The sequence below is a fragment of the Alligator mississippiensis genome, chromosome 15, assembly GCF_030867095.1.
Source record: "Alligator mississippiensis isolate rAllMis1 chromosome 15, rAllMis1, whole genome shotgun sequence".
NCBI classification, from domain to species: Eukaryota; Metazoa; Chordata; order Crocodylia; family Alligatoridae; genus Alligator; species Alligator mississippiensis.
In genome coordinates this window covers 7,713,117-7,741,028 of record NC_081838.1, presented here as the reverse complement: position 1 = coordinate 7,741,028, position 27,912 = coordinate 7,713,117, and the positions used below count along the sequence as shown (strand labels likewise).

At 50.5% G+C, this 27,912-nt stretch overlaps 1 protein-coding gene across 1 annotated transcript; it reads left to right on the top strand.

The window, feature by feature from the left end:
* Window positions 1-2,207: 2,207 nt before the first annotated feature.
* On the top strand, window positions 2,208-26,570 carry SLC48A1 (solute carrier family 48 member 1). Its single transcript, XM_059719343.1, has 3 exons — window positions 2,208-2,380; window positions 21,226-21,393; window positions 23,951-26,570. The coding sequence occupies exons 1-3, from the start codon at window positions 2,242-2,244 to the stop codon at window positions 24,085-24,087; spliced, it is 444 nt and encodes a 147-aa protein (XP_059575326.1). The 5' UTR covers window positions 2,208-2,241; the 3' UTR covers window positions 24,088-26,570.
* The last annotated feature ends 1,342 nt before the right edge of the window (window positions 26,571-27,912 follow it).

Genomic DNA, 27,912 nt, shown 5'->3' with positions numbered 1-27,912 from the left:
ACATTTTTTTTTTTTTAGATGCCCCAAAAGCCACAATCCCACAATTGCGAAAGAAGACAATGGTGGTTGAAAAAGCAATGGACCTCAGGAGGGAAGTGAAAGCAGCTATTAAAAGCACATGTGTAACAAAGGGAAGAAAGGGGAAGCGGATAATAAATCAGATGCATCAGAACGGCACAAAATTCCCCGGGGAAGCGATCGGTAACGAGGAGATGCCCCCGGCTGGCAGAATTAAAGAAGATGAGGAATTTTTCAAGTAGGAGGAAACCAGTGACACACTGGGGGGGGGGTTGGCTGGGTACCGCAGGGGAGAAGTGGTGGGTGCAAGGCAGAAGTGCTCAAGACAGGCTTCTGGTTTCTGCGTTCGGAGCGGTCAGATGACCGCGGTCCCGTGCCACAATGGTAACGAACCCCCTTTCCCTCCTGCCAAACGACAGGAGACGTTAAAAGCACGGATTACAGCTACAACAGATGATAGTTACACTCATGTCACACACGCGACTGTGCTGCTGGCGTGGTTCAGGCACAACAAATAGCTGCACGTGGTTGCGAACATGGGAAGATGGCGAGACAAATAGCGACACATCGTTGCAAACGTTGTAAGACAGTAAGACAAACAGTCGCACGTGGTTGCGAACGCGGAAAGACGGGAAGACAGAAAGTCGCGTGTGGCTGTGAACGCGGGAGGACGGCGAGACAAATCGTTGAGTGCAGCTGCGAACATGGGAAGACGGTGAGACGAACAGTCGCACGTGGTTGTGAACAAGGGAAGATGGGAAGATAAACAGTTGCACGTGGTTGGGAAGACAGGAAGACAAATCATCGCACACAGTTGTGAACATGGGAAGACAGGAAGGCAAATCATCGCACACAGTTGTGAACATGGGAAGACAGGAAGGCAAATCGTCGCACGCGGTTGTGAACGTGGGAAGACAAATCGTCGCATGCGGTTGTGAACACGGGAAAACAGATCGTCGCACACAGTCGTGAACGCGGGAAGACAGATCATCGCATGCGGTTGTGAACGCAGGAAGACAAATCGTCGCACGTGGCTCTGAACACGGGAAGACAAATTGTCGCACGCAGTTGTGAACGCAGGAAGACAAATCGTCACACGCTGTTGTGAACGCGGGAAGACAAATGGTCGCACGTGGTTGTGAACACAGGAAGACAAATCATCGCATATGGTTAACACGGGAAGACAAATCGTCGCACGCGGTTGTGAACACGGGAAGACAAATTGTCGCACGCAGTTGTGAACGCAGGAAGACAGGAAGACAAATCGTTGCACGTTGTGAACATGGGAAGACAAATCATCGCACGCGGTTGTGAACACAGGAAGACAAATCGTCGCACGCGGTTGTGAACACGGGAAGACAAACTGCCGCACGCAGTTGTGAATGCGGGAAGACAGGAAGACAAATCGTCACACGCTGTTGTGAACGCAGGAAGACAAATCGTCGCACGTTGTGAACGCGGGAAGACAAATTGTCGCACACGGTTGTGAACGTGGGAAGACAAATGGTCGCACGCGGTTGTGAACGCGGGAAGACAAATCGTCGCACGCGGTTGTGAACGCGGGAAGACAAATCGTCGCACGCGGTTGTGAACGTGGGAAGACAAATGGTCGCACGCGGTTGTGAACACAGGAAGACAAATCGTCGCACGCGGTTGTGAACGTGGGAAGACAAATTGTCACACGTGGTTGTGAACACGGGAAGACAAATGGTCGCACGCGGTTGTGAACACGGGAAGACAAATGGTCGCACGCGGTTGTGAATGCGGGAAGACAGGAAGACAAATGGTCGCACGCGGTTGTGAACACAGGAAGACAAGCAGTGGCCCGGGGTTGCGAGATGGGGAAACCGGAAGACAACCCGTCGCGCGTGGCTGTGACACTATCGGCGGTGGCGACCAGCCTGGCCCCGTCACTTCTTGCACGTCTGAGCCCACACGTCGCTCGTGCGCGGGCCCGGGGGGGGCGGGGGCGGGTGCCGGGCACAGCACGCGCGCGCCACGTGCCCCCACGCCGGCCCCTCGACCGCGGAGGAGAAAGCGGCGACGCACGTCAGCCGCGCGACCTGCGCACGCCCGAGCTGACGTCACGGGCACGTGACCGGCGCTGCGCGCGGGGCGGGCCGGGTAGAGAGTCCGCGCTGCGCGTCGCGCTCGTGACGCCGCCCCCGCCGGCCGCCAGGGGCCGCTCTCCGCCCCGCCCCCCCCACCCCGCCGGGCGGTGTCATGGCGCCGGGCCGCCCGCTCGTGCTGCGCCTGGCCTACGCCGCGGTCGGCACCGCCATGGGGCTCTCGGCCTTCCTCGCCTGGGGCCTCGCGCCCCCGCTCCGCCAGCCCGCCACGGCCGCCGCGGGGGGGCTCTCCGGTACGGCGGCCGCGACCCCCCCCCCCACATCCCCCTCTGGGGAGCCCCTCCCCCAGCTCTCCCCACGCAGCCCCTGCCCCCCCCCCAGCTCCCTCTGGGGACCCCCCCCATGCAGCCTCTGCCCCCTGCCCCGACCCCCAGGCAGCCCATGGGGACCCCTGCTGCCCCCCCATGCAGCCTGGCCCTCGTCAACCCCACTGGGGACCCCCTGCTCCCCCCCCACCCTGTGCAGCCCCCCCTCCTCATGGTCCCTGTGCTCCCCTAGGTCCCTCTTTGGAGGTACCTCCCCCCCCGGGGATCCCCAACCCCCCCCATGTGGCCCTTGGGGAGTGCTCCCCCCCCATAGAGCCCCTGCTGCCCCCCCTTGTACCTCCCTGGGATCTCTGTAGCACCCCACAGGGAAGTGGGGGGGGTCATAAAAGGAGCATTTGCCCGGTGCCCTCACACAGGCGAGCCTGGCACGACCCCGTCGCGGGGGCAGCCACCTGCCATCTCACCCTGGGCACCAGGAGCTCGGTGGTCAAGGGGTTGCTGGCACGGCACGGCACGGCGTAGGCTCAGCCTGGGCTCCCCTGTGGTCCCCACGGGGGGGTCTAGGGTATCGGGGCACCCCATGCTGGCGGGACTGGGTTTATTGCAGCTGTTGCACGGTGCGGCGACGATACGACGTAGGCAAGTGGGGCTTTAGTGCCAAGAAGGGGGTTTAGTGCCCAGAAGCAGCTCTTGAGCCTGCAGGCGTCTAGGTGAGGACTTGCAGGGTTTCAGGGAAGCAGTGGGGGGGTCTCCTGCGGAGAAGGGGGGTCTCCTGCGGAGCGGGGTTGTGCTGGGAGCCTTTGTCAGCTCCGGGCGTGTTAGAAAGATGGCATCGTACTCTGACTCAGCCCTGGTGTTGGAAATGTAATTTAGACGCGATTGTACCAGCAGAAGGACTTTGTTGATGGTTCATAGAGTCGTAGAAAATTCGGGTGGGAAGGGGCCTCAGGGGGCCACATCTAGTCCAGCCCCTTGCTTTGTCAGCCCGGGTCTTCAAAACCTCCAAGGATGGAGAGTCCACCACCTCTCTGGGTAACCTGTTCCAGTGCTTTACTATCCTTCTAGTGAGAGAGCTTTTCCTAATATCCAACCTCAACTTCCTTTGCTGCAGTGTGAGCCCATTGCTCCTTGAGCCCATTGCTCATCTGCTACCACTGAGAACAGTCCAGCTCCATAACTTACTCTGTTTTACCAAGTACTTCAGGGACCTGGTTTAAGCTGTGTTGAGAGATGCGGTCAGCTGTGTTAGTCTGAAGTCAAGTAGAAGGTAGAGTAGATTGGCACCTTATAGACTAACCAGAGTAGATTGTGTTCTATACACACACGTATATATGTATGTATGTTTGTATATGTGTGTGTGCATACACACAACAAGCTTTCTTGGGTTGAAGCTCATTTCATCGCATCTGATCAGATTTTCATCACAGCATCTGATAAAGTGACCTTCAGCTCACAAAAGCTTGTGCAATATATATACACATATATAGATATAAAGTATATATACTGTGTGCATGTGTATTTTATATGGGTTATTTTGTTTAACTGACAATTGGGTGTGGGGAGGCGGTTATCAGAGAAAACCAGGATCCCTGGTGATTTATATATATAAAAAATGTGGATTTGGGGTTACTTTTTTTAAACTAAAAATTTGGGCTTTTTTTTTATCAGAGAAAACCAGGATTCCTGGTGATTTTATAGATATAAAATGTGGATTTGGGGTTACTTTTTTTAAACTAAAAATTGGGGCTTTTTTTTTATCAGAGAAAACCATGATCCCTGGTGACTGATTTAAAAAAAACAAACAACCCCAAATTTCAGTTTAAAAAAAGTAACCCAAAATCCACATTTTTCCATGATTAAAATAAAACACCATTTTATCTATCTATCTATCTATCTATCTTAAAGGTGTTTCATTTTATTCATGGACAAATGTGGAATTGGGGTTACATTTTTAAACGGAGAAAACCAGGATCCCTGATAATCTCACACGCATACTTTGATTAGTCTGGAAGGTGCAAGTCTGCCCTGCCTCCTGTGCCAGCATAAGTAAGTCTCCACCAGAGGGATTTCCTAGTCTCCACCGGGGTGGGGTGATTTTGCTTGTCTGTATTTTCTACTGACATGTTCTGTCTCCATTTAAAGACTCGAAGTGGCGGAGAGTCTGCCTAGAAACAGGGTGAATTCCCTTCCTTGTCACAAATTGTCCCTTTGTCCAAAGTTTCAACTTGTCTAGCTTCAGCTCTTGTTATATTCCTGCCTGCTCAGAAAAGCTCTCTGGTCGGCTCAGATGATCTCTTCCTGCGGGGGAATTAGACCGTGTAGCCCAGCCACAGGATGAGCAGTGGCACCGTGTGAGACAGACCGCGGAAATAAATGCAATTGCTAAATGGCAAGCAATATCTTTGGGAGAAACATCTAACTCTGGGGAGCCGGGATCATACGGATGGATATATCTATAGATATTCTGGAAATGCTGGAGATTCTTGATGTCAGAGAGGGACTCTAAACGTTACCTGGAACTTGGACACTGTTTGCCTGAGAGGTTGATGTAAGCAAGGATCAAATGCAGACTCTGAGAGCTGCCAAGCACCAGCATAGCTGCGTCTGCTAACACGCTAAAAAAGTTCCTTGCTGTAAACAGGGTTTAACTGCAGACTCTTCATTCTGGTTTACAGGCGCTTTTAGTCCTGTTGGAGATGCAAAGCTTTCCAAAGCTGGAAGGTCTGCAGCAGGAATTTCTCTTGACTTTGTGCACAAGACCCTCCAGACATCTCCTGGCAGGATCTAAGCTCTCTCCGGGTGTCCCTTGAATTACCAGTTTATAAAAGCACTGTTGGTGAGATTTGAACTCAGTCTCGTGTTTGATCCTCGCCAGAACGTGCTGCTTGGAGGAGTTATTGCACCCCTGAAACAACTTCTGGCTGAGTACTGGAAATCAGGAAAGGAATAATGGAAGTGATACACACTGTATTCCTTTTACTCCCTGAGTCTCCTTGTCCACAGACTCTGGTTTTGGTTGTGTGGCTTTTAGTCTCCAGAACAGTGCAGCAGCTCACGGCTCCTTCCTAGCCAAGACAGTCTTGACATTGAGAGGTTGGATGGTGGGTGCAATTTTCTCTCTGTGCAGGGCTCTAGTGAGGAATGGAGACGTTCTTTACCATTTGTAACCTCTGAGTGATGGTACTTGAATGAGTGTAGCTTCAAGTTAATAACAGAGAGTAACCCTAACAGAGAGAAGAGCAGGGAGTAGTTTTAAAAAGCTGAGATTTTGAATCTTTACAGTGGTAAACCCAGCATTGAGGCTAGCTAGCTCCATCACCAAAGTGGCTTATAGTAGCTTAGAGTTAAAAGCATCTCTGCCCTTGTTTCTTAAAAAAAAAAAAATAAAGTTCTGGATTAGCCCTGGATCGGTAATGAGGTGACTGTATGTTGCCGGGGTTGTGCAGTTTGAAAAATAAGCCCTAAATTCCAAAGGGACCAGTGATTTTTGGCTGGGTCCCACCACCAGGTACGGAGTAAGCTGTAACACCCTTCTGCTTTTTGGACTCCTTTAGAGCACTTGTATTAGGCACACAGTCACTTTGGAAAGTCTTGGGCTTCACTAATCATCAGGGATCCTGGCTTTCTCTGAGTTTAAAAAATCCCCAAGTTTCAGTTGGGAAAAAAAAAAAAAAGTAAGCCCAACCCCACAATTTTTCCGTGAGTAAAATGAAGCACCGCTCTATCTGTCTATCTGTATGTATATGTGTGTATATGTATATCTGTATATTAGTGGCATTTCATTTAAATCATGGAAAAAATAGAATTTGGGGTTACTTTTTTTAACTGAAAATTGGGGGGGGTTTAAATCGGAGAAAACCAGGATCTCTGCTAATCATTTTGTCGGGGTGTGAAGCAGAAAGAGCGTGGGTTCTTCTGTCAGCTCCACCAAGCTAATCAGCCATAGGTGCAGCAAGGAGTGATTCTTCGTTCCAGCCTGTCTGGCTAAGTATTTCCTATTTGAAAGGGTATTTCTGCTTTGAAGGGATCTCGTGCTCTGTGTTGTCTCCAGGAAGCTGGTCTTCTGCTGTCCTGATTCTGCGTCTGGTGTGGCAAAAACTCAGCCGGCAGTTGTGACATGCAGGATTACTCCCTTTAGCCAGCTACCTTCCGCTTCATAGCTCGGTCTTTGCAACCTCGGTCTTTAGGGAGAGGTGCAGCCTGCCTTCCCCATCCTGCTGACCCGGTTAAAGCAGTTCAGCATCCGCAATAGCAAAAGAGCTACGAGGAAAATGTTCTTTTCTGAATCACTCCACATTGCAGAGGGATCACGAGAATCTGCTTCCTGCAGGGGGGCTGGTGTGAGGTCAGAAAAGTTTTCCATATCACGCAGTGAGCATCTGAGGCTGTTCAGGCTAAAGCTTGTGGTCCTTTTGCTAACACTGGGAAGCATCTGTTAACACAACTGTCGATTCGAGTTAGAAGCTTGAAAATCACTTGCTTTGCCCTAGGCCAAGTTATAGGAATGTGTCCAGAACCAATATTTGTGGAGAGCCTAGGCTAACATTTACAGTCGTTAGTTAACTTGACCACAGGACCACAAACCTGGAGAGGCATGATAAGGAAAAATATAAAGGCTTACTTACCAGTAGCCTTTCTGGAGTATCTGCTTGTGTGCAATACAGCACAGCTTGCATGTGTGTGCTGTACAGTAGAGCTTGAACTCGGTCTCAAGTTGCAGCAAGGGAGGTTTAGGTTGGGTATTAGGAAACATTTTCTCACTAGGAGGGTGGTGAAGCACTGGAACGGGTTACACAGAGAAGTGGTGGCATCTCCATCCTTGGCCCAACTCAAAACGCTGGCTGGGATGATGTAGTTGGGGCTGGTCCCACTTTGAGCAGTGGGTTGGACTCAATGTGACCTCCTGAGGTCCCTTCCCCCTTCATTTTCTATGATTCTGTATAGTGAGTTGGATGGAAAAGAAGCTGGTTATAGGGAAGCAGACAAAGTCTGATGCTTCAGCGGATTAAAGGGCAGACCGCGTTCTGGGGTCATAGGATCCAAGTGAGAATTAGCGTACGGTTGAGAAACACCCGCTGCATTTAGGTGCCACGGCCACCTGAGTCTCAGGTATGCAGGCTTTTGGTTTAATTTTTGCTTCTGGCTTGTTTCGTTAAATAGCTAATGAGTTATGATCAGAATAGACTGACCAGGCCACTGTTGGCCTTGTAGGGCTGGTAAACGTGCCCTTCCACTCTTCTGTAAATGCTCTGTAATTCCATGTTTTTTTCAGGGTAGCAAATACAAAATGACCGTTCATTAGCTAAAGTTTGAGACACGATGCGCGCGCGTGCACACACATGCACGCATGCAGCATTTGGAGCACCACAGCTCTTCCATCCCGGTACAAAAAAAAGGCTGATCCAGACGTGGACTGAAATCACCGGCTTTGGCACAAATTGCTGCTCCTCAGCCTAAATGTATCTTTTCCGAAACCTCATCCAGGCATCTGAACAGGGTGACCTGAAGCTCTCTTAGGTCCAAGGGACAAATTTGCTTAGTTAGTATCTTTGGAGCAGTTCCTCATTAGCGGCAATTTTTGCCTGCCAGACTCTTTTATCATTGCCTATTTGTTTGCACACGTTTTATCGAGCTTCAGCCATCTCTTCTGCCTCCTCCGGTTTTCTGGATCGGCGTGTTCCAGATCCCAAGTTGTCATGTTGATGAGCTCGTTTGCTTCAGTGCCTGTCATCCCTTTTCATTAATTCTCTCCTCATTTGTTTGTGACATCAAGCCCTTTTCCCAGGCTGTTTATCCAGATGCTTCCCCCTGTCTGGCTGAGGTTCACTTTTGTCTGTCTCCCATGATTTAACAGTTTGGTAGGAAGCATCATTTATTTCTGCCTCTTGCCAAGCTGCCTCCTCTCTGTAATCAGTTTATACAGTCAGTGTGCTTGGCCTATCTTTTAGATTACCCCAAATATCTGTTTCCTTGCTGCGTCTGCTGTCTAATCTCCCTTCCTTTGCTGGCTGTCATTCTTCGCTCTCTTTGATGTGTTCCTCTTACAGATTTAAACTCAGAGCTCTGTGCTCTTTATATAATATTGGAGCTAGCAGTTGCGAGCAGACCCACAGAGCCCCTAATTTCTATGAGTCTGCAATTATCACATTATCTCAGAAAAGCTGGACAGCTGCCCCCTTCCATCCGCTTACCTGGGACTTGCGGATGCTCCGCATGTTGAAAAGCAACCACTAATACTTAAATATGGATTTTGGCCTCCAGATTTGAAAACTCCACCTCTGTCTTAAATCAATGCAGACTAAACTGTACCATGGGCTCCTATTTAACAGACCAAGCTAAGGACCTGGCTCCGGCAGCCCGAAGGGCGGCATATTGAAGGGGCTGAAAAGCGAGTGGGGAAGTTAAATCCCAGCTGTCTCTGCGACTTGGCATTTCATTTTGTACCAGGCCCTTAAATCTGCTGGGTCAAATTTCTCATAAAATCATAGAAAATGAATTTTGGAAGGGACCTCAGGAAGTCGCATATAATCCAACCCCCTGCTCAAGACAGGACCATCTCCGCTCACATGTGTGGCTATCCTTTACCTACTTCCAGTTACTGATGGTTCATTGCTTTGAACAGGAAAAGCAGCGGCAGGGTTGTTCCTTCTTACGCTATGTTTTAAGGTTGAATTAATACTCTGTCGATAGCTTAGAGTCTTGTATGGAGCGTAGAGAGAGAAGCAAAACAGAATGACTTCAGGATGTGTGCAGTTTAAATATCCCAGCCCCACTCTGACTCTGTTTTAATTTTCTCTTGGATGGATTTTTTTTTCTCTCTGTCTTGACACCAAATGCGTTTTATTTTCCAAAAAGACCGGAGTGACTGTTTCCAAGCTGTTCAGATCTTTCTGGCAAAGCCTACAAAACTCTCGTGCTTTGAGAACATAATTCGCACCAGATCCTTCGGAACAATGGCCAAGAAGCGGATACGTGTACAGAAAAGCACTTCTTAGAGACATTTTAAAGCACTTTTCAAGTAACTGATGGACACAATCTATTTCTGCTATTTCAGTTTAACAGGTGTATATTATATTGGCTGTCCAAAGGTCCTAGTAACTCACCTAGGCCCTTGGGTATTTATGTTCTGAATTGCTAGCCACACAAAATGAACATCAAAAGAACTTGTTGGAAAGGCTCTGCAACGTTGCTAGTCTTTTAATTGAGATTTATACATGAAAATACCACAAATTCCTTGCCTATGTCTTGGGTGAAGGTTGCACAGCTTTAAGAAACGAAGAAAATAAGCCAAAAAGAGAAGAAAATATCATTACCTTTGTGCACCCTTTCCATCACTTTTCAGCGACAGCCTTAAGTTGCTAGAGGGCAAGACCTGTTGTCTCACAGGTTTGTGAAGTGCCAAGGAAAAATAATAATAATATTTGTTCGGTTTTGAAGTAGAACATTAGAAGCGCAAAACATCTGAAATGTATAAATCTTATTTCCTGCTGCTAAGAAAACGACCCATCAGGCAGACTTAAGCGTTGAGCAAAGACATGAGATGCCAAGTGCCTTTCTTCCTGCACATGTGCAGTGCAGCCTGCTTTCCTCTGAACCCAAAAGCGCTGAAAAATGGGCCGGCTTGCACTGCACATGCCCAAAATGCAATTTTATGGGATTAGAGCTTGACCAAATCAAAACCAGTCTCCGCCGGCACATGCAAAAGCTGTTCTCAGAGGACTGCTCTCCCGACACATTGCAATTCTGAATCTTGGTTCTTTTGGCATCCGAGCTGTTTAGACAAGCAAACAGAAAAATCCTTTTTTTAACTCGTTCCCAGAACGGCCCAAGCTGAACTATTTCAGCTCGAGCTTTCAAAAGGAAACACGTCTCCCGGTCAAGGAGACGGGAGAAATGCCAGCCTGGCAAGGCAAGGTCTTCAAAAGCTCGGAGTGACAACCTGAGCTCGGAGCAGACCTTCTTAGGCTCTCTTAAACGCAATTATTTTTCCTGAAGCATTGGCAACATCTACATTTATTAACTGTATGGGATGTTCAGTTGGGAAGGTCGTTAGCACAAGCGGTTTTTTTATTGAGTGCAATGCACTTCAGATCTCGTTCTCCCCGGACGTTTGCCAAGAGCTCACAATAGCATTTTTCATGGTTAGCTGAAACTTGTACAGCGCCAACGAACAATTCTGTGTTTTAATTGTTGCTTAAGTGTCCAGTGTTGGGAACTCACTAGCACGAAAATGTCACGGATTGCGTGTGTCCATGCACAGGCGCGCTTTGTCTTCTGTCCAATGAGCTATTTCTGGCAGCTTTATCCTTGAGCCCTTGCTTGGTTCAAGGTCAAACGATGAAGTGCTTGGACTTTGCACGGACATTCGTGATTGTAGTGCAGAAGGGTGAAAAATCAGAATGGGGAGCGATCGGCTTTGGGCTTCTTTCATTTAGAGAAAATAAAATGCTTGCTTCCGTTATTTCAAACATGGGAAGCTTTGGAATTACCTTATCGAAATGCAGAGGCTAATTATCCACCTTTTTCTCATTGAAACTTGTCCACCAAACTTGGCGGCAGCCTGCCTTTGAACTGGTTTGTTTATGCATGTTCTAAATATCGCATTTAAACCCTGTCAAAATACCCAAGTTGGCTTTTTACTGAAAGAAATTCAGCTTCTGTTGCTTCTGTTCCCGACTTGCTGTCAGTTGTCATTGGAAGTCTAGGTCTGCTGCCTCTTCTTGAGGCTTTGTGTATTTAGGTTAATTCATCTTTGTTTCAGATATAACCCTTTTGTGTAGCTTTGAGTAGGAAATACTCTTGATTTGTGTTTTGTGGAATGACCGTCTTTAGCCCTGGGCCATTTTAGAGGCAGTCTGTGGGGATATACATGAAAAGGGACATGTTTCCAAGCGTGAAGGATGCAAGATTATAAGTGAAGACAAGATTATAAGTGAAGACTCCCCAAACTGCTGTTGGAGTGCCGCTTGTGGAGGCCTGACGCCGCTTCTCTATGCGAATTCAGCAAGGGAGCTTCACCGAAGTAACTGGTTGCAGTCGTGGGGAGGTATGCAGCTGACTCGGGCACTTATTGTTTCAGCGCTGGAGTCAGCCTAGTAGTCTCGACCCTGTTAGATGCCAAGCACCCCTCAAAAAATGCCAGTTCTTAGTTTTCACTTCTCTCTTTTTTTTTGATTACAGAAAAACACTAGAGCAGTTCTGCTGCTGCGAAGAGCTCAGCACATCTGCAGCAGGTCAGCAGGCTTTTAACGCCGTGAACTCCTGTTTGAAATCTCTGTTCTGACCTTGTGAATCACGTTGGCACACCTAGCCATGCTAACGTTGCGTGGCACCCCGCAGCACCCTTGAAAGGATCTTACACTTGACTATCACTGGTCTGGTAGACCAGTGCTCAGCCATGCTCTCACCTTCCCCTTGTGCCACATTCCAGCGGGGTTGTGGTCCCATTCGTGCAGGGCATACTTCCTGTTGATGGGAGAGCAGAGCCATCTCGACACCTTATTCCACGATGACCCTAATCTTGTTGTGGGGACACTCTTCTCTGGGCTCCCAGGGTGCCCTGTTGTCACATGGAGGATCTTTTTGTCTTCAGGCTGCTGACAGCACGTGCATCAAAGTGAAGCCAGGCCCAAGCATCACAGGCCCCGTATTCATCCGGAGCTGTCATGTGTTCCCGCTGAGATCCCAATGCAGTCATGACTGCTGTCAGATCTCACAAGCCCTTTGTTTCTTTAACTCTGGCAGTCATCCCCCCAGGAGGCTGCAGTGCAGATGTACTTGCCTTTTCTTAACCCAGCAGTGAGTTAAGCTAAACGGGAAAGGCCGCCCGCTTGTTCTCCAAGCAGCAAGTCCCCACTCCTGGAGTTATTTGGGAATATCCGACTTGCGTAACCCCACGCGTAGATAAGTCCTCATTCAAAGAAGACTTTTCCAGCAAAGCGTTCTCAAATGTGTAGTAAACAGCACTGTGCTACCACGGTTCTCAGTCCTGAAAAGGAGGAAACCAGTCCAGCTGGAGAGGAGAGAGAGTTTGAGGAAGAAAACATCCATGACTGCAGTTGCTTGCTGTATTGTCCAAATGCTGCAGGCAGGATGGGATTCTACTATGCAGGGCACGTGAAGCCATGAGCCAGAAGTGCTTATAGTCTTTCTGACAACTGTGTGCCCCTGCTGTCGGAAGAGCAGCGCTATGGCTGCCTCTCTCATTAGCATCACAGAAGGGGCTTTCTTTTCAGAACACTGTTATAGGGGGAGTTGAGAGACCTAATGCGAAGATAAACCCATAACAGGATATCCCAGAGGGCGAGATCCAAAGGGCTACGCGCTGACCCAGCCAGGGAAGGAGCCACACTACATGTAGGTAAAGAGCCCTTGAAACAAGTCTTGGGTTCTGCCTGTTTGCGTGCAGTCTTAGCAGAAGACAGTAAGTGAGGTAAGATGTGACCTTGGCAAAGCTCGGGCAATGGTAAAGAATTTGAATGCGATACAGAAGAACAGGCCCATTGCTAAATACCAAGATCAGAGTCTTCAAAGCACTGAGAGCAATGCACAGCTGTGGAAGTTGGACACTTGGAAAGTGTTCAAGAGAAAATTGCAAGCATTCGAGACTCTGTGCCGCAGACGGATGTTGACTTTTCCCTGGATCCAAAAGAGATCCAACAAAGGGGATCTCGGGCGTATCAGAGCCAGTCCTGAACAGGCTCAGATATTGAAAAAGGAGAAGAAATTGGAGTACAACAGGCCTATTCCAAGAAGGTCTTGATCTCGCATCCCTGTGCTATCCTTCAGACAAGGTCCATAGCTGCTGCTTGATTTAAAGCAGTAGCACTGGCCTATGGGATATCCGCTGGCTTTCATTGTTTCCTTTCTCTGTTCTGGTGCTCTTATGCATAGCTGTCAGGGAGCAAAGTCTGGAAGGACAATGCTGCTCCCAGCAGCCTCCGGTAGGTGTGAGGAGTCTGAAGTTACTTCCACTTGGCCTAAGCCAGGGGTGTCAAACAAACATCCCACAAGTTAAGGCAAGAGAGTCTTTGCAAGCTCCAGCAGCAGCTTTTGTCCTGTATTCTTGCTCTCTGCTTGTGTTTCTTAGATAAAGCCTCACTGCCTTTATTATGATCTAGCATGCCTTGGATTCCTGTGGATGGGAAGGGATCCAGGACTTCATTTACTGTAAGTATTCACTGAGCATATCAAAGAAGGCTACCTTTCAGGCAGGCGCTGGTCCTAATTCTCTAGAATTAGGCTTTGAATTTCAGAGAAGCTATAAACGCTGTCCAAAAGTGCTACAATAAATTCTCCAGTCTATCGGCTGTTATTCCCATTATTTTTCATTGTGGAGGCTCTCATCTCATAATCCCCCTTGTTTTCTGCCCAGCAGTTTATTGATCCAGCTTGGATTAAAGCACTTGATTTTGTAATGAGCGGCAGAGGTATGTGCTGGCCTTTGAGGAATGGCACTTCAGAACGGTTGTTCGTGAACTGTGCGGCCTGCACACTTGCGTGCTGACTTTTAAGCAGCCCAGAGTCCATTAGTGCAAAGAATGCCTCTTAGACCCGCTGCCGTGTGAGCGGCAGGATTGCTAGGTAACCTTAACGCTGAGCTGCCTGGAAATGCGTCACGTATAGCTGAGACCGGTCCTGTGCAGTTGGCATGACTCAGATGCCTTCAGGCCTGAAGAGGCCGTTCAGTTCATTAGTCTGCCTACCCCAGCACAGAGATCCACCCCGGGAGAGTCCTCCTCTTATGGGTTCTGGAAGAAATGGCATCCATCAACACCACAGGGAAGAGAGACCCAGCCCCCTCTCATCACAGCATCCCTGGGGCTGTTCTGTGCAAAAGGCTTTTAGCAAATGGTTCAGTTTGGACATCATACGCAGCTTCTCCAAAATTCAAAAGGCAAGGATTTCTTCGGGCAGTCTCTTTTATGGGACCACTGTTGGGATAGTGTTAGACAAGCATTTAAATGCAAGACCTTCTCCATCAGGTCCTGATGAAATGGTGCCATAAACGATACCACCCTAAGAAATCCTTGCCTCTTATATATAATTCCTGGACTTGCCATGGCTGCAACGTCATCACTTTCAACACAGGAATTCAAAGCCAGGCTGCTAGAGTTAGGACAAAGAGGGAACCCGTGTTAAGGTGAGGATTGTGTGCAAGTGCTGTCACCCATGTTTCAGGGGTGTTGGCTGTAGCCGTGCTGGTCTAAGGGCATAGGCAGACAAGGTTCTTTGGGTAAATCTGGTTTCTCTTATTAGACGTGCTATAATCCATGTCACTTATAGTGGTCTGTTGAATTAGCAGGCTAAAAAAATACTCTGAGATGAAAGCTTACTCTTCCCAAATCGATGCTTGCTGTTGTGGCCTAGTGTCACTTCTGACATTTTTAACTTAGGAGACTGCTTCTCCAAGGTCTGGCCAGCCACCTGCACCCAGGGGAATGAGGTTGGACCTCAAAAGTGTTTTCAGGTTCTGCCTGCCTTGTGGCTTTTTTGCAGTCAAGTAAAATTCATTGCAAGCTCTGATTCTTACTACAGCTTGTTCCTCCAAGGCCTCTGCTGCTTCTTCAGAGTATCAGGGGTGTGAGAGCATTATCCAGACAGGCAAATAGATGAAGTGCCCATTGCGGCAATCTGATTGTCTTGAAAATGTGAGCAGCATGTGGAAGAAGCCATCCTGGGCTGATCTGATTCTGCAGTAAAAGCAGAATTGTCCCCAATAACAATTGTCCCCCTGCACTGATGTTCCTTGAAGTATAATCGGCTCTGCTGATCTTGGTTTGAAATCTGTATGAGAGGGAATAGCTGATGTTCAAGAGAATTTTAAAGTTGAATAATCTTGGGAGCTAAGTTTTGCATCTGCATATTGCATCTCTAGATTCTCGGTGAAACTATCATGTGTATAGTCTCAGGTTGCTATGACGCTTAGTTATGGTGTGCGAGGGGAGCCAGTTTACACTGTAGGCATCAGCGTCATTCAGGATTGCACTGATGCCCTGACCCTGAGCTTTAAATAATACAAGAACATCAAGCAATCTTAAATCCTAAATACTGTAGTGAGTTCATGCTGATTTAACAGCTATTGCAGTTGCCAAGGACTGTCAGATTTTGCTGCCTGCAGGATGGCACTGACATACATGCCTTTTCTTTTGTCTTTGAGGCTCCCACTTCTGTGAATTTGGGAACAAGCAGCATGAGCAGATGAGATTCCAGGCTGTCACGAATCCCTTTGACCTACTTTCATAATCCCAAGACCGGGCTTTGGCTGCCTTGCGCCTGTTAGAGAAGTTTGCATTGCACAGAAATACACAACCAGCTTGCAGCAAGGCCATGTCTAAAGGCGAGTCCCTTGTTTAGGGCTGGCGAATGGCTTTGGAGAAAGAAGCAGGTCAACTGCTGTTCCCACATGCCACCCTACACCTGCTTCCCTGAGTTAATCACAGGTGTGGAGACAAGTCTGAAGGTAATCACTATACACAAGTCCTTGGGATGTGCCTTCAAGATGCACGGCGGCCTACTTTGCACTGTCACTGTTGTGCAAGTCACCCAGGCTTTTGCTTGGTCATGTCTGAACCGGTTACTCCAGAGCGCGCACACAAAAGCTGCCAAGTCATTTCTTTCAAGCCTTTAAAAATGCAAGGTCAGGTTTTGTTATAAAAGCAGCACAAGTGACTTCACGTGCTGAAGGAGTTTCTGTCATGTGAGATCTCAGCTGGTTGCTGGTCCGGGAGGCACAGGCAGCCCGAGTCAGCGCTTCGGCCAAGCAGGTTGTGCCAAGTCATTGTGTTAAGCTCATTCTTAGCTGCACCGTCTATGAGGAAACCCTCCTGTTTTGCAAGCTGTCAACCTGAAGTTTCCCTTTGTCTTGTTTTTCTAAATGTGATTTGAATTTCTGCTTCCTCAGACAGAGCCAGCTGAAAAGCAACGTGGAGTCTCGAGCAGGAGTTTAACCTACCAGTGCTAGATACGTCCGCCAAGCCTCAAGTGGGGCTTGTTTTAACGGCCTTCTCCGTGGGCTCACAGAGCAGGGAGGGTCTTCCTGCTAACCGCAGCTCTGCGCTGGTATCTGGTGATCGTTTGCCACCGTGTTCACACAGGGTGCTGTATCTTCTGTAAAATCAGCAGTAGCTGGCTGAGCGAGATCTGTGGCATTAAGCTTCTGCATGCCTGGAGCCGCTTTAAGGATTAGCACCTAGATGCTGCCTGTCCAGATAAACAGGAAGCCAGCGAGGGGGCGGAGGTCTGCCTTTCTGTTCTTATAGGCTTTGGGGTGGGGATGCACCTTCCACCTCCCCACCTCTGCTCTGCCTTTTCGCTTCCACCTCCCTCGCACATCCTGGTTTCACCCTGCATCAGCTCTTCTTTCCCTTTTGACCCCTCTGGAAGAGTGTTTGCCTCTCTCTCCCTGGGTCTTTGGGTGCAAGGCTGTGTTTTCCCTAACTTAACCCAACCTGAGAGCCACATGCTTAGCAGAATTTCCCCGCTCTGGCCTGGGACTTCCCTGTGTAGCTAGGAAACTCCCCTAAAGGGAGTAGCCCTGAGACTGGAACAGGCCAGGTACCTAGAGTATGCATGTTACTGTGCTTTATGCAAGCAGTACTCACAAAGTCCACGGCATTCTCAGTGCTGGGTGCTCACCAGCACCGCTTACTGCCAGGCCATAAGGCATCCTCTTATCAGCGAGCGATGGTGGATATTGCAACTATTCTAGTGACTGGTGGTGCATTTTCTCTTGTGCTGTAAAGGCCGAAGTTCTTCTCGCCACAGTGGTCACAGTGTTAGGAGCTACTGTAGTAATAGGCTGTTCCCCTCTGGCACGTTTCTGTTGGAATTCGAGTAACCATTTCTCGTTGTGATGTTGGACTCCATGATTGAGAAGGGAGCCCCAGTCTGTCCCATCTCCTGCCAAGGCCTCCCAAAGGTTTGGGTCAATTCCAGAAGCCGCCATATTCTGCTTGCAGACAACTTTGAAGCATAGTTTCAGGCACCCTGTTCTTCTCTCCCCACCTGCAATTTGCCCATACAGGATGTCCTTTGGGATGCACCCATCTTCCATCCTGCAGAGATGGCCAAGCCAGTGTAGGCTCCATTGTTTGAGTACTGCAGTGATGGTTGACAGGTCGGCTTTGCCACTTGATGTCAAGGATACACCAAAAACAGCATAGGTGGAAGCTGTTCACTGCCTTGGAATTACCAGTTCAAAAATGGACTAGGTCCCATCGTTTCCAGGTCTTCCAGTAGCAGTCATCAGACATTTTCCTCCTTCACTGTGTCTGGCGCAGTTAACTGCAGTACAGTTGGCACGTGCTACAAAGTAGAGAGCGGGGATGAAAGATGCTATACGCTTAAGCAGCTTAATCCACTTAATGAGTTTGCAGATAACCCCTCATTAGAGTAATGTAAGTACCAGGTAGATGAGACTGGCATTGTGTTTTGTAGTTCGGCAAATTATGCAATTAACCTTTATGCATATCAGCAGAGTGCTCTGCATATCTACAACGCTTTGAGTAAATCCAGCAGTATTGCTGTCCCAGTGGCTGGGTGTTATCGGGAAAGCCTGTTAGAAACTAGCTAAAAAAGTTATTAGTGGGTTTAATGCCAAGCCCAGTGGATTTGCACTGCCACTTTTGACGGTTGTTGTAGCATTAAGGAGACAAAGGAGCCTTTCTCTTAGCTCCATTACAATGTGCAGTGCCCCTGCTTAATTATGAAAGAGAGCTAGCAAGATTAGCCACCAGATTTAGCGACATATCTTTGCTTTTATGGCATGCAAAGCTGTTTCCGGCACCTTTGCTCCAAATCAGCTGCCTTTCAAGCCCTGGTGTCGTTATGTACCACGTTGAATGCATTTTCCTGGACATATCAAGTCCACATAGTTCTTAAAATGACTTATGAATGGAGGTGGCACGCTGCAAAGAGTTTATGCCCATTAGTTACCCAGTAAGACATGAATGCGTCAAGGTAGAAAGCCAGCCAAGGTCTTCGCCAAGAGTAACCAATTCTTGCTTGTAAACTAGCACTGCGATGAGGGGTTGATGATTAAGTGACTCCTGGCCCGTGGAGAATCACTCATAGCTTCCCTTGACTATCGAGGCCTAAACCAGAGCAATACCTGATTACAGCTGGAGTCGGTCATGTCACCTACAAGCGAGGTGGCCATTCTGAGATTCAGTTTTCAGTTGCTTAGGAAAAACATGTCAAACCTAGATGGCTTGGCCTGAAAATTTCCCATGTTGGGTGTCTCATCCCTTTGATATTTTCTTTAAGGTTTTAGGGAAAAAGAGAACAACTATTCATAGAATCAGATAACAGGAGGGTTGGAAGGGACCTCAGGAAGTCGCATCAAGTCCAACCCCCTGCTCCAAACAGGACCAGCCCCAACTACATCATCCCAGCCAAGGCTTTGTCTACTCGGGTCTTAAAAAGCTCCAAGGATGGAGATGCCACAAACTCTGGGTAGCCTGTTCCAGTGCTTCACCACCCTCCTAGTGAGTGAGTTTTCCCCAATATCCAACCTAAACTTCCCTAGCTGCAACTGGAGCCCATTGCTCCTTGTTCTACCATGTGCCACCACTGAGAACGGGCCAGCTCCATCCTCTTTGCAACCCCGCTTCAGGGAGTTCATAGAAATCATAGAAACAAAGGGCTGGAAGGGACCTCAGGAGGTGACATCTAGTCCAACACCTGCTCCCAGAAGGGCCAGCCCCAACTAGATCATCGCTCAAAGCAGGATCATCCCCAACTAGTTAATGGCTGCTATTAAATCCCCCCTCAGTCTTCTCTTCTCCAGACTAAATAAGCCCATTTCCCTCTGCCTCCTGACAAGGTGTGGGCTCCCCCAAACCATTCTCATTGCCCTCTGCTGGACTCTCTCCAGCTTATCCACATCCTTTCTATAGTGGGGAGCCCCAAAACTTGACACAGGACTCCAAATGTGACCTTCCCATTGCTGAACAGTCTCTTCCCTTGATCTACTAGCAGCATTTTTCCCAAGAGGATTAGGGAAGAATTGATTGCTGTGCCCACATTAGACCACTCTTAAGTGTTTCGTTGAGTCATTAGAGACATTGGGTGTTGGCTGCAGCCTGGGATGGAGACTGGGCTGTGCCTAATGCTCCTGCTGGGACTCCAACCCAGAGGTTCATGGCTAGAGGGTCTTGCCCCTCTGCTCAGGGTCAGACCAATTGCAGTATCTGGGGCCAGGAAGGAATTTTACCTCCGAGTCAGATTGGTGCAGACTTGGGGGGTTGCCTTTCTCTGTACCAGGAGCACGGGCACATATTAACAAGCTTTAACGGCAGCAGGACGTTGGCTGCCGTGGTTCTCTGCTTGTGGCAGGTTTGGGTGCGATGTCTGCTGTTGTGTCCATAAGAATTTAGATTATGCGTGTGTATAGGACGGTTTGGACAGGACTGATCCGGCCGCAAGCAGGGGGGGTGGATTAGATACAACCTCCAAAGTTCTCTTCCAGCTTTATTTCTCCACGATTACTTTTGGAGCAAGGTAGGCAGGGAGGGCAAGAACTAAAAGGGTTGTCGGGGAGGGGAGATTAATGAGCGCAGTGGCCAGGAGCAGGATGTTATAAAGGTAGGATCTCACGTATTGGGGCATCCTCCTTCCTGGACTTGGAACGGACCTCGGGGGCTCTCGGGAGAGTTTGTGGTCTGCTTTCCTTCGACAGTCTCGTGCATCTGGTAGTGATACCCACGGCTAGAGGTAGGCATGCGTAAGCTCATCAGACCAAGCTGCAGAGATGTCTCTGGTTTGGCACACCGTGATCTAGTCTGGGTATGAGGCTTCTCTCGGGTACCAGCATCTGTTGTTTAAACACTTAATGTCCTTTTTCCTGTAATTCCCTGCAGCGGCAATCAGCTCTGGTTAGGCCTGAGCTAAGGGTGGCCACATAAAACTAGTCCCCCCCCCCCCCCCCCCCCCGCTTGTGTATACCATTTAACAACCCTCCCCGTTCGTGCTCTGGGGTGGGGTGAATCGGGGTTGTACAGTGATTGTGGGGGCCGGTGCCTCGTTCTATGTAGAAAGCTGTAGACTGAATGGGGCAGGAGATTGGTGGAGGGGGTAGGGTTAAGGGGGTAGCAGGGAAGACAGCGGCCTCATGCATCTGACAGTGAAAGGCTATTGTAGAAAGCAAGATTCAGCCCCAAAGACTGCTTCCTCCCCACCCCCAGGGCTTTTTACAGAGGGTCGCTCACTGCCCGTGCCAGTCTCCAGCTTCAGACATCTGGCAAAGATTTGCATTAGCACTGCATGCCAGTGAAATCAATAGGAGCTGGGCACTACAGCAAGAAAGGGCGTGCAAAGTCTTCTGGAAAAGCAGGGCCCAGGCCTTGGGAGTCATGGCAGAGACCCGGACTGCAGTTCCTGGATGCACCCGGGCCAGTAGCCTGAGCTGGTCTCTCTCCCTGAAGCTCAAATAATGTGAGCAAAGTCCCGAGCTAGTGTTTGGAAGGGGGTCCGTTATAGCAAGACCCTGCTAGGAGTTCTCAGGAGGGCGATTCGGTGCTTATGTACAGGGCAAGCATTGGAGGGCGTGGGTTCATATAGGGCGGGAAGCCACTCGTATAGGTAAAAGGTAACTCAATAACCCAGTCCCTAAAGAAGCCCAGCATCAGCATGGAATGGAAAAGCGTATCCTAGTCCATATACACAAGGGTGGGGGCTAGTCAAGGTGTTGCAAAGCCTGGATGCTCTTAAGTGGCGTGCGGGGCGGGAGAAGCTGTATATTTGTTGTAGACGCCTTTCTGTGTTGCTGCGCGGTCCGTGACACTGACTCCCCTTGCTGTCTGATTGAGCAGGTGTTCTGGCGCTCTGGGCCCTAATCACGCATGTGATGTATGTGCAGGATTACTGGAGGACCTGGTTGAAAGGGCTGAGGTTCTTCCTCTGCATCGGGATCCTCTTCTCAGTCCTCTCCCTGGTGGGATTCTGCACGTTCCTCGCTCTGGCCATCACCAAACACCAGTGTAAGTAGGCTCCAGCCAGGGTGGTCGGGGTGGCATTAGCCCAGTTGTGTGTTGGGGAGGGTGGGGTGGAAAGACTCGAGCTTACGTGACTGGGCGGAGGTCACATCCAGTGAACCTCTGGCTTTGTGGGGCTAGGCCTGGAGACATTTCATGAATCTGCCTTGCACTTGCTCAGGCCGTCTGCCCTTCTCAGCCTCCGGTGCCCTGCAGATCTCTTAAAAACAAAACCCCAGGATCCCATCAAACAGACTGGCATTATACCAGAGAGGCAGGATCCTTGCCCCAGTGACTCGTGAACACAATACTGGCTGGGGAGACCTCACTTTCTAGGGATCCACATTGAGCATGGGCCTAGCCCTGAGCAACCTGCAGTCCCGTCCCGTGGAGATTTGGGTGTCTGCTCTCTGCTCTTGTCTGTGCCTGCTTGAAATGCTTGTGCCTGGACCTTTGATTCCCACACCGCTGTGCCTCCTTTGTACTCCAGAGCAGGGTACCAGAGGTCTCAGTTGCTTAACAATATGACCTTAATGTAGGAGCCTTTGAAGGCCCCAGAGATGGTAGGAAGGATCGACTTTAGTAGTGGGAGGGACAGAAAGGGGCTGGTTGATGTACACTGTATGAGCAAGGTGCTGATTTTAAAATGGCATTTAGCAGTGCTGAGCTCTCCTGTGAGCCATACAGGACTGCATTTGCAGGTGCTGGAGCAGGGGAAAGAGCCCTTTGCACCCACTCTCTCATGCCAGGCTGTATGCTGGCAGTTATTTCCCCCTGGCTCCCTGAAGCCTGCACAGGGCAGGTCGCCAATTCTGGAGCTGGCAACGTTCACGTGTGTGAAGCCTGCAGTTCTTCACGTTTGGGCTTCCCCCTTAGCTCGTTCACATTAAGTGAAGCACTGGCAGCTCCAGGCGAGGCTGGTGGGGGTCAGATGAGAGAACTGTAGAAAATGAGAGTGGGAAGGGACCTCAGGAGGTCACATCTAGTCCAACCCCTTGCTCAAAGCAGGACCAGCCCCAACTCCATCACCCCAGCCAAGGCTTTGTCTAGTCAGGCCTCAAAAACCTCCAAGGATGGAAATGCCACCACCTCTCTGGGGAGCCTGGTCCAGTACTTTACTGCCCTCCTCATGAGAAAATTTCTCCTAATATCTAATGTCAACTTCCCTTGCTGCGACTTGAGCCCATTGCTCCTTGTTCTGTCATCTGCCCCCACTGAGAACAGTCCAGCTCTGTCCTCTTTGCAACCACCCTGCAGGGAGTTGAAGGCTGCTATTAAATCCCCCTGTCTTCTCTTCTCCAGACTAAAGAAGCCCAGTTCCCTCAGCTTCTCCTCACCAGTCGTGTCCCACAGCCCCCAAGCCATTTTCATTGCCCTCCACTGGACTCGCTCCAATTTGTCTACATCCTTTCTGTAGTGGGGGCCCCAAAACTGGACACAGGACTCCAGATGTGGCCTCACGAATGCAGAACAGAGGGGAAGAATCTCTGCCCTTGATCTGCTGGCAGTGCTTCTACTAATGCAGCCCAGGCTGCCATTAGCCCTTGGCAACAGGAGCATCCTATTGCAAGAGAAGCACGTTTCCAATGCCAGGCAGGCATGGAGCAGTGTCTCTTGCCAGTCACTGAGCAGCGCTGTTGTACTGCAAGCCCTGCTGTCCTCCCACTGCCCTGCCCCCAAGGTTTCCCATAGCCTCCCTTTGTGTCGTTGGCAAGGTGAGCATAAAATCAGACCAGTCAAGCTGGAAGGGAGCTCTGAAAGGCACATCTAGTCCTGCTTCCTGCTTGAGACAGGATCATCCCTACCCAGATGGTCCCTGTCTAACAACACAGTCAGCCCTGTCACAAAGGCCCATTGCCCAAAGGACACCAAAGCACCCAAACCTGCCACAGATAAAGCTGAGATAAATGCTGCTTCATGGGGTGTTAAGTGTACTGGAGCCAAAGATGAGGGTCAAGCCCCATGCTGCAGAGAAAGGTAAACCCTTTGGAGTCTACCAGTCTGACCATGGGGGTGAAACTCCTTCCAGATTCCCCATTGTGGTGATCACAGAAAATGAGGGTTGGAAGGGACCTCAGGAAGTCACATCTAATCCAACCCCCTGCTCAGAGCAGGACCAGCCCCAACTACATCATCCCAGCCAAGACTTTGTCTACCTGGGTCTTAAAAACCTCCAGGGATGGAGAGTGCACCACTTCTCTAGGTAGCCTGTTCCAGCTCTTCACCACCCTCCTAGCGAGAGCGTTTCCTAGTAGCTAACCTCAACTTCTCTTGCGGCAACTTGAGACCATTGTTCCTTGTTCAATCTGACCCTGAGTGGAGAAGCAAGACTCTCTAGCCAGGACCCTCCAGGAGTTAATCCCAACAGGAGCACTAGCACAGCCCAATCACAATCCCATTTTAGCTGCAGCCGATACCCAACGTATCTGAGGAAGATGGCAGGGGGAGGGACCCTAAACCCCAGCATGATACCAGCCCCCGTTGTGCACGTGGGATTCATCTCTGTCCTCACAAGCTGCACAAATGGGGGGTCTGTGTGTAACCAGATCCTTTTCTCCCCTAGCCCTGACTGACCCCAAGAGCTACTACCTGTCATGCGTCTGGAGCTTCATCTCCTTGAAATGGGCCTTCCTGCTCAGCTTGTACGCCCACCGGTACAGGAACGAGTTTGCAGACATCAGCATCCTCAGTGACTTCTAAGGTCCGGATTTCGATCCCGTTGGAAGCTGCCAGATGTCTGGACAGGCTCTCGGGCGCTGCCCGGGCGCGAGGCCTGTGAGAAGCGGAACGGGAGCCCACGCGACTCTGCTTGGCTCGGCTGTCTAGCTGGGGTTTTTCTAATTGCTTTTATTCAACCACTTACAGTTTGGCTAATCCTGTCAATCTCGTGTGTTCGTTGCCCTCCTGGGAGCCTGCGTGTTCGGTTATGAGACCAGAGGTGCCATCTGCTTGCACACAGCAGGCCCCGATTCACTGCCCACATCTCCCTGCTCTCATAGCCCCTGGGAGCTCAAACAGGAGAGAGGTCTGTCTCCCCACGAGCTTATGGATGCAGCCCCTGGTTCTGGATGGGGTGTCCTTGCCTTGTAGCTGGTGACTTGCTAGCCTGCTCCAAGAAGGTGCCCTCGATGTATCTAGTGAGGAGTCTTGGCATGGGAAAGGAAGCAGGTATCTGGCATGGCTCCATCCTGGCAGAGCCAAGGGCAAGATGGCTATATTAGGGAGAGCCTCGTGTTTCCTGCTGGCTGGTAAGCAAACTCGCAGGTACATCCCAGGCAGACCAGACCCCCTCTCACAGGTCTGCAGCATTTTAACATGCTTTTTCCTTTAAACTCTCCTGCCAAAGTGTAACCTGAGCTCTCCACTGCCATGTAGAGCAGAGGTAAGAAGGCAGCAGCCTACAGCACCAGGTGTCTCCCAGCACTATCAAATGCAGATCACTTTGCTGCAGATAATTAATATGTGCTCCATGTATTGGGGTTAGATGAGTTGCCTTCAAACTCTGAGCATCCAAAGCTGTTCGTTTGCAGATGCTCACACCCAGATGCATAGCTCAATCGAGTCCAACACGTAGGCTGAGCTCTTTGAGTCTCAGAAGGGTCACGAATGTGCGCATTTAACTCTTTTAAAAAAGCAGTCTTCACTTTACTTGTCCTGAAGCATTTAACAGGCGTCGCGCATCCTTCGTTTCTGTAGCGAGTCGTGTTCTGTTTCACTGCAACCTTTCAAGCAGCACTACACAGCATTTGCTTTCGCAGGTACACGCTCCACCACGGCTGTTGGTGCTGAGTGGTTCCAGCTAGCGTAGGGAGAGACAGGCAAGAGCTGGGCACATCTGGATCCTGTGTAGGCCAGGCCAGTTGTGGATTTCTGGGTGCCTCTCAGTGGAGGTGGTGGCTTCTAGCTGGGTCCTGACATAAAGTTCAGTAGTCACTAGCCGAGTAGATGGGCTTTAACCTTCTAGCCACCTTCTAGCGGGCCTGTTTGCCAGGTAGAAGTGGCAGTGTGGGCACATGGCCCTTCAAAAGAAATTCCTCTGTCAACAGATTTTGTTTTCCAAGTGGGGAGGAGAGGCAAGTGGGTAGATGGCAGCAAAGAGTGGGCAGAGCCTGACAGCTGCTCTCAAAGCGCCCAGTCGTGGCACCAGTTATAAAGTTGCCTGTTTGTATCCCACTGCCAACACCTTCCTGAGCGTGCTGAGTCAGCCTGTGCAGTGGGAGATGGCTGGGACCTGGCCAGGGGTCAGAGAGTGCCAGTGCCTGGCTTCACAAGACTGTGCTGAGGCCACACTGGGCAGTATCACGCAGCGCCCTCTGTACTAACTGGCTGCCCCATACCTCAGGGCTGTGTTTCTGGGGAGAATTTATCATCTCCCGCGCACACCCGAGGGCCCTGACATCTCTCACTGCTTGGCTTGACTGTCTGCAGCTTAGAAAATCTTCCTGCTTTGGCTTAGAAAATCCCTGGCTCATGCAGAGAGTTGATTAGAAATGATCAGGAAATCCAAGTGATTTTCAGTGTCTTGGAGATCTGCTGAATAGAAACCCCCACACCCAGAGAGATCCCTGGCTAAGTGAAGCCAGCCCCAGGGCAATACAGTGTCCCTAATGTCTCAACTGCCCCAGGGCGGAGATGCTGGCAGAGGCCGTGGTCTGCAGGAAGCCTCTGGTTCCTGGGATTTATCTTGGGTAGCCACGTTTACCTTTGAGTAGTCAGGTTACGTGGCTCCAAGGAGGGATCCTACCCCGCAGCCCTTGAACGCAGAGCTCCACTGTGGCCCCCCAGGTTGGACACGTGCTTCCCTGGTCTCATTAAATAACCCATCTTAGATCCACTCGATCACAGCACCCATGTTCAGAGCCCTCCCCTGGGAACTGTTCGCATATCAGGGCTCCTCCAGGCCGCAACAATTTGCCTCGGTTTTCTCTCTCAAGCAGTCCCTTTCCCCTGTCCCCTTGCCAGCACCCCTTGGACGGGGTCTGTAAATGCACAAAGGGTTTCTATCCTGTGGCCACACTTTGTGTGCACGCACACTGCATGAGAACCGGGGTCCGGAGAGGGGCATCATTGGCAGCGGGGGTTTGTTCTTTGTATCCCGTGTCTGGCGTTGTACTGACCTGCACTGTATAATGTGTATGTGACATCGTAGCAAGCGCTGAAATACAGTATTCTCTTCTCTCCAATTACGTGTCTGTGGTGATTCACTGCCCCTGCGCCACGGGGCTGGACTCTTCTGTCTTGCTGGAGGGATTGGAAGTGAGGCACAAACAGCACTTTTGGGGGGCTCCAACGTCTTGGTAAATACACTCCCTCTCCCACCCCACCATGCCTATACCGTGCTGTAACTCAGCACTGGGCCAGTCTTGCTCTAGGACTTGTGCCTCGGCTTGGCAGTCACAAGCAGCCGTAAGCCTCTGGGCTTTGATTTAAAGAGGCAGTGAGGCGCTGCTTCGTTCGACATGGTCTCGCCTAAATTTTGGGCGTGCACCTCTGTGCCGCCGCCCCCCCCAGCAGATTCCAGGAGAGCCGTGGATCCAGAGCACCATGCCTAAAAAGGGAGACATCACGGGGCCTTCTAGCCAGGATGCCCAGCCGCAGCACATGTGGCACGGACAGCAGGGATGCCTGGACCCCTGCCCTCTCCTGCAGCAGGGAGACCTTTGTGCAGCTCCTGGGTGCCATGCCGATGGGTCTGGGGCTTGGGGCAGAGCCCCTGTGTTGATCCAAGCACAAGAGTCCTTCCGGGTTGGGCTGGACACCACAGTGCATCCTGCTGATCTCTGCGTGGGCTCTGCTGGCCGCTGTCAATGGCAGCAGAGCAGGTCCCAGCCGGCTCTTTACATCCCTGTGTCGAACCCGTGGCTGTTGCTCAGGGGCTTCGTGTGGAGGCATATTCGTGGGTCCCAATGGGGCTGCGCTGCCGACGTCCTGCAAACCCCTCTGAAATGTCCCCTCTCCCTGGCTGGGATCTGGAGGCAGCAGCTTCGCGTCCTTCCCCTGCTGTGACTTCCCAGGAGCCGCAGCCACAGCTGCAGCCCACACCAAGGAGAGGCCAGGCCAGGAGCGCCAGGGTGTGCGTGGTCATGAGTCTTGCATCTCCTTCCCATCCCGGCTTGGAGTCAACGACGAGGCAGAAATAACCATCTCCCAGCTATGGCCAAGGCAGACTCAGCACAGGCCCCAAATAACCTTGGTGTGGCTGTCCACGTGACTTCCCCGGGTGCTCTGCATGTACATGTCCACGCACCCCTTGTGTGCATGCGGGCCTGTTGCGCAGGACCCAGCCAGCTGGCTGGGAACATGACATCCAGTGTGGCTGCCTCGGGGCACTTTGAGCACAGCAGGATCACATCCATCAGGAGCCGTGTCCCCAAGGCCAGCCTGCTGCCAGCTGCCCTCACAGGTGTGCGCACATCTGGGACAAGCCAGCTGATGCCTGGGTGTGCACAACACCTGCATGTTCCCCAGCATCAGCTGATCCCCACCTCCTGGCCTGCAGTGTGGACCTGCACTGGAGCCCAGCGG